Genomic DNA, 6331 nt, shown 5'->3' with positions numbered 1-6331 from the left:
CCAAGCGGCGGCGGCAGTTACAGAGCGTCTCCTGCGCACGCGCAGGAGATGCTCTTGCACTTTCGGGGGGATTTAAACATCCCCCCGAAAATTTTTTCAACTTTTTTTATTTTTGTGCACACATGGGGACCGGCCCACGTGTGCACAAACCTCCCCCCGCCCCCCAGCTGCCCCCTCCGTGCTGATTTAGCGATCCGCACGGAGGGGGCAAGTTGGCTATTAGATATATAGATATGGAGCAGAGGTCCATTCGTGGCTATTAGCCACAAGGTATAGATAGGAACTCTCAGTCTGGGGCAAGGGATGCTCTGTATTCTTGGTGCTTGGGTGGGGGGCAACAGTGTCCTGGCCCCACTGGTGGACCTCCTGATGGCACCTGGTGTTTTTGCCCACTATGTGACAGAGTGTTGGACTGGATGGGCCATTGGCTTGATCCAACATTGCCTTCCCTTATGTTCTTATGAAATGGTACTGTCTAGCATTCCACATCTCTGGTCTCTGCAATGTATAGGTTGGCTCTGCATACGGGAACCTCGGCAGCCACCCTATGGGAGATTCCAACAATGCTGTCCAATCAGGTTGCAGCCGAAGGGTCTTTGCCCTCCACAGCTCTTCAGCAGCAACTGCAGGGTTGGAACCAAACACAGCGATGTGTGCGGCAGCCACGGTTGTGTACAGAAGGCTTGCCTGGGAGATGTGCAGGGGCAGCATGACTCCCATTGTCTTGACCTCCCAACCGGCCAACTGCAGATTAGTACTGGAGATCCGGTGCCACACCTGACTCAAGTCTTTCCCCCACTAAGCTCGGTGGCTTCAGCTCCTTCTCCGCTTGCTGCACTTCCCCGCTCCCCCCAAGAACCCGACGGCTCTCACCAGGGGTTTTCCTCCTCCAGCGTCTCCACCGTGGTGAACAGCTCGATGCACTCCTGCAGTCTGACGGGGTTCTTCTTCAGCGTGTAGCCCATGCAGTCGTGTTTGACGTAGCCCTATGGAAGACGCACACGGTTGGAGGAGTCGGTGGGCAGGGCTCCCGGCTGGAGCGGAGAACAAGACTGGGGAGGGGGGACAGGTCAAGAGAAGGGACGTCGCGCGCACTCACCTCCGCTTCCACCTCGTTGTAGTAGCGCTTCTTCATCTCCGAATCCCAGTCTATGGCAACGTACGGTTGGCGACAAAGAGAACTTTTTCTCCCTCTCCCAAAAGGCTAGAACTCGAGGGCATCAAACGAAGCTGATGGGCAGTAGGTTCAGGATGGACAAAAGGAAACGCTTCCTTGTACAGAGAGTGATTAAAATGTGGGATTCGCTGCCAGAAGATGTCATGATGGCCACAGGCATAGACAGCTTTAAAGGGGGATTAGATAGATTCGTGGAGGTTTATCAAGGGCTACTAGCCATGGTGACTGAGGGGAACCTCCACATTCAGAGGCAGTTAGCCTCTGAATCCCAGAGCCGGAGGCTACATCAGGGAAGGCCTCGACCTCTCTGCCCTGCTGTTGGCTCTCCGGAGGAGCTGGTTGGTCCCTTTGTGAGACAGGATGCAGGAGCAGATGGACCCTCACTGGTCTGATCCAGCAGAGCTCTTCTGATGTTTTAATGAAGGCCTCGGCCTCTATGCCCTGCTCTCCGGAGGAGCTGGCTGGCCACTGTGTGATACAGGATGCTGGACTAGATGGACCCTCACTGGTCTGATCCAGCAGAGCTCTTCTGATGTTTTTATGAGGGGAAGGCCTCGGCCTCTGTGCCCTGTTGTTGGCCCTCCAGATAAGCTGGTTGGCCACTGTGTGAGACAGGATGCTGGACTAGACGGACCAGTGGTCTGATCCAGCAGGGCTCTTCTGATGTTTTTATGAGGGGAAGGCCTCGGCCTCTGTGTCCTGTTGTTGGCCCTCCAGAGGAACTGGTTGGCCACTGTGTGAGATGGGATGCTGGACTAGATGGACCACCGGTCTGATCCAGTAGGGCTCTTCTGATGTTCTTATGACCCCCCCTTTCCCCGACATGTGTCTTCAGGAGCTAATATGTACCCCCTCGGGCAGTCAAGAGGCCTGGAGAAAAACGTCCTGCCCTGTTAGTCGGGGTTTAATGTGTGGAAAGGGGTAGCTGAAGCTTTTCGCGGCCTGCAGCTCTCTCCCCAAGGAAATCCACCTGTCCCCTTCTGTTGCCACCTTCCACCGGCAGGTGAAGACCGTTTCGTTTCCATTTGCCCCTTCCTTCGTGTACTCTCCTTTCTGGCCAATGTTTTATTTCCCGCTTTATGTCTTTAGCTCTTCTAGACAAAATCAAACCTGGACTCTCACTAGAAGTCAAAATGAGCACACTGAGGTTTTTGTACTTCGGCCATATTATGAGAAGACAAGATTCACTGGAACAGACAACAGTGCTAGGCAAAGTTGAGGGCAGCAGAAAAAGAGGAAGACCCCCCCCCCATGAGGTGGATGGGCTCAAACAAGGAAGCCACAAGGGCCTGAGCAAGGCTGTGAACGAGAGGGAGCTCTGGAGGACATTCATCCACAGGGCCGCCGTTAAGTCAGAATCGACTTGACAGCACTTAGCTCTACTTTGAACTGTTTTAGTGATCTGGGGTTTGGGGGGGCGGGGGTTGTTTAGGGTTTTAATGGCTTTAAAATGGGACTTCATTCTGTTTGGTTTAATCCGTCAGCCACACTTGGTGGCCCTTTTATGAGGACGGAAAGGCAGGGTATCAGTGTTGCAAAAGAAATTAGGAACGGAGGGTGAACATCACAGACCAAATAGCATCACTTTCAAGTCTTTATCGTGAAGGGGCAGGGTAATCGCCCCAAAGCTTGGGGGCAGCTCTACCGGTCCCTTAGCCGAGGCCATTCAGAAGGCCTTGTGAACCAATCCTTTTGTGATTATTATATTTTCTCTTAATAATCACTTAATCTCTTAATAATCTTTTCTCTTAATAATTTCTCTGTCAGAGCTGTTCTTGAAAAAGAGCAGTTTCTGTCAAGAGCTCTCTCAGCCCCACCCACCTCACAGGCAACGTTCCCTCTAAGCTATGGAGGCTTGTGAGCAAAAATTCTACTTTGTGAGCTACTGGCATAAAAGCTGTGAGCAAGTGATTTGACTGCTACATAAATTAGTTTGCTCTGGAGCCATCTTTCCTGAGCAAAGACAAAAATGTGTGAGCCGGAGGCTGAAAAACTGTGAGCTAGCTCACACTAACTCAGCTTAGAGGGAACACTGCTCACAGGGTGTCTCTTGTGGGGAGGGGAAGGGAAAGGAGTTTGTCAGCCGCTCTGAGGCTCCGAGTGAAGGGCGGGGTATAAATCCAATCTCCTCCTCTTCTTTTTCTACCTGACTGTCCATTGATCAAAGAAGTTAGTCTGGTGGGCATATGAGAAAGAAGTCCTTTTTGGTGGCAGCCCCTCGATTATGGAACAACCTCCCCAGGGAGGTGCGCCCGGCCCTCCCCCCCTCCAACGTTTCATCATTCGGAAGATAAGAAGATGGTTTCATTTAGGACTCCATTGGGCTAATTTAGTATTTTGTTTATCGGCAGTCCTAATCCTCATTCTAGATTATGGTCTTTTATGGTTTTTAAAAAACTATAGTATTGTCGTTTTATTTACACGGTAAGCCACCTCGAGTTCCGCAAGGTAGAAAGGAGGCTAATAAACGTTTCGAATAAACGTGACCAGAGTGAGCCCCAGGCGTCACCTAACTACCGGGCCCCAGCAAGAACTCCGAGAAGCTCCCTTGACTTTTCCTTGGCAAAGGAGACATGGTTAGGAATTTGCGCCGCTCCAGAAAGGCAGGACTCACAGTTGAAGGAGACGGCGCTGCCCTCGTCCTGACTGGCCATCCGGTCACTGGTACCGTTCGAGTTGACCGCCTGGAGGGTGAAGAGCAGTTTCCGCCGCTGCGGCAGGCGACACTTGCGCTTGGGCTGGTTGGCCGTCGGGGGGCTGGGGCTGGAAGAGGGGGCCCGGGCAGGCTGGGCTGGCCGGTGCGGGGACCTCCCCTCCACACTGGCTCCTTCCTCCCCTATGGATGCGTCGGAGGGGTTTTCCTCTGTTTCCGAGCCGGGTTCCTGGCTGGTGGAGCCTTCCGCTGTCGTCGTTGTCTCCTCCTCCTCTTCTTCTTCCTCCTCCTCCTCCTCACCTGCACATGGGGGAAAGAGCAGACAGCAGCTGTGGCGGGACGCTTATAACCCGCCACTGCGAGCACGTAAGTGAAGAAGAAGATGCTCACCTTCGCTCAACCCATTGGGCCTCTTGCTGTACAGGTCCTCTTCCTCGCTCTGATCTTCCTCCTCCTCCTCTTCCTCAGAATCTGGTCGAGTCACATAGCGGCTGCAACAACAGGCAAGGTTATACCCGTGAATCGGCAAGGGCGATCCCTCACAGCGTTACACCTGTTAGATTTACGGTGGTGACACGGGCTCCTATTTCTTGAAGCCATTGATGGCACCTTCACACAAATAAAACGTCAAAACCCACAGCTACGACCTAAAGGGTGACTACACTCCCAGAATCCTTTGCTCCTAGCCTTCCCCTAGGATAGGAGAAGCGGCTTCCTGAATTTTCCACACTCCTGCTCCGACACTGACATCCCGCGTGTGATCCAATCCAAGTCACGCAGCGTGGGCCAATTCACACATGCCTGGGTTATCACAACAACCCGCTATCAAGTGAGGACTGAGACTGCAAAGGGGCTGTTCACAGCCAAGAACCCTTGTATCATCTCCATCAAGGCGCTGCTTCTGAATGCGGTGTGTTTACGCGGTCGGCTGTTATTCTTCAAGCATACAGAGAAATCGCATGATGGGCACAAGTCTGTTTGAGGCGGGGCCTCGGCGATTGACCGCTGAATGTGTGAATCCACTGGAGGAAAAAAACCCAAACACACTGCCTCTGTGGCCATCAGAACTTTTAATATACGTGGCGTTAAACCTGCCTGTGTGAATGAGCCACTGCAAGTCATCACGTGATATTGTACTCGTCGAGTGATTTATACATGCGTGTGCCAAGCAGACCTCAAATCTAGACTATGCCAAAGGGTAGCCGTGAAAATGACAAGGACGATGGATCGTTACAGCAACCGATCCTGAGCCTTTGGAACAGGACAAGGCAGAACTCTTAGGAAAACCAGGTCAACAGACAGCAAAGGGCCCTAACCTGGATAGCCCAGGTAAGCCCGGTCTCGTCAGATCTCAGAAGCTAAGCAGGGTCGACTGTGGTTAGTACTTGGACGGGAGGCAGGCTTTATTCAGCCACCTCCCTGAATATCCTCCAGGCCCCCAGTAGGAGTCAGTCCCCAGAGGTGCAGATACACACACACGCACACAACCCCCCCACAAAAAATACCAAGAAGAGAGAGAGAGACAGACAGCAAAGGCAATGCTACCAGCCTCCCTATGTCAGAGCATGTCCACATCGTTGCCCCCGAGTCACCAGCTGAAGACCACTGCTTTGGGGGGAAAGACCTGTGTGCTCCCTCTCTGTAGCAGGCCTTGCCCCACATGTTCCCCCAAGAGCACTTCGGTCGGGGACCCAAAATTTGTTGGTCATCCCGGGTCTCAAGGATGTGAAACTAGCTGTGACCAGGGCCAGGGTTTTTTCGGTGGCGGCTCCTACCAGGTGGACGAGCTCCCGGGGGAGATCTGGGCCCTGCGGGACCTTGTGCAGTTCCGCAGGGCCTGTAAGACAGAGCTCTTCCGCCAGGCCTTTGAGTAGGAGCCGCCGCCCCATTATACCACCACCGTCAAGGTATCTTAAAGGATGCATCGACGGGGCCCGAGGAAGAACCTGGAAACTATTGAAGATCTGACAAGACGTCGCCATTGGACATGTATATTATGGGAGGACCATCTGGAACTGCGGTGTTACCATCTTGGATTTAGGATATTAGTAATGGATGGAGTACTGTGCTTTTAGTGTTGGATGTCTTACTATGTTTTATATGTTTTCACCTACGGCATGGCAAATGACCTTGCCCTTGTTAGCCGCCCTAAGCCCATTGGGGAGGGCGGGATACAAATATGAAAATAAATACATACATACTGTGATGACCCCTTCTCTGGGGAGGTCTGGTTTCCCTTTAAAATGTTCTTTATGTTTTGTTCTACTGTGTATATCTGGCTGCCACCAGGAAATTTAAGGCTTTCCAAACCTTTATACTATAATATTTCTATCACTGGGTAGGTAGGTCGAGGTTTTAGGCTTTCATGAGGGTCTATGTGTTTCCTGAGAAATTATTTCTTTCAGAGCTGGCAGACTTAAATAAAAGAAGATTTATTGATATAATTTGTAAATAATATAGTAGAACACTGCAACTAGGAATGGGTAAATACTAAACAATTG

At 51.9% G+C, this 6331-nt stretch overlaps 1 protein-coding gene across 1 annotated transcript in view; it reads right to left on the bottom strand.

Annotated features, from left to right (window-relative positions):
* Window positions 1-6331, bottom strand: part of USP11 (ubiquitin specific peptidase 11) — a 48178-nt gene that overhangs the window by 12706 nt on the left and 29141 nt on the right. The window contains exons 12-15 of the mRNA XM_015417275.1: window positions 4221-4321; window positions 3792-4130; window positions 1100-1170; window positions 874-986 (exon numbers count right to left, since the gene is read on the bottom strand). Of these exons, the coding sequence (XP_015272761.1) occupies window positions 874-986; window positions 1100-1170; window positions 3792-4130; window positions 4221-4321 (624 nt within the window). The remainder of the gene's footprint in view (window positions 1-873; window positions 987-1099; window positions 1171-3791; window positions 4131-4220; window positions 4322-6331) is intronic.

This window comes from Gekko japonicus, unplaced genomic scaffold, assembly GCF_001447785.1.
Source record: "Gekko japonicus isolate JY-2015 unplaced genomic scaffold, Gekko_japonicus_V1.1 scaffold1748, whole genome shotgun sequence".
Lineage (NCBI taxonomy): Eukaryota > Metazoa > Chordata > Lepidosauria > Squamata > Gekkonidae > Gekko > Gekko japonicus.
Note: the sequence above shows the minus strand (reverse complement) of the source record. Positions and strands in the feature narration are given on the sequence as shown.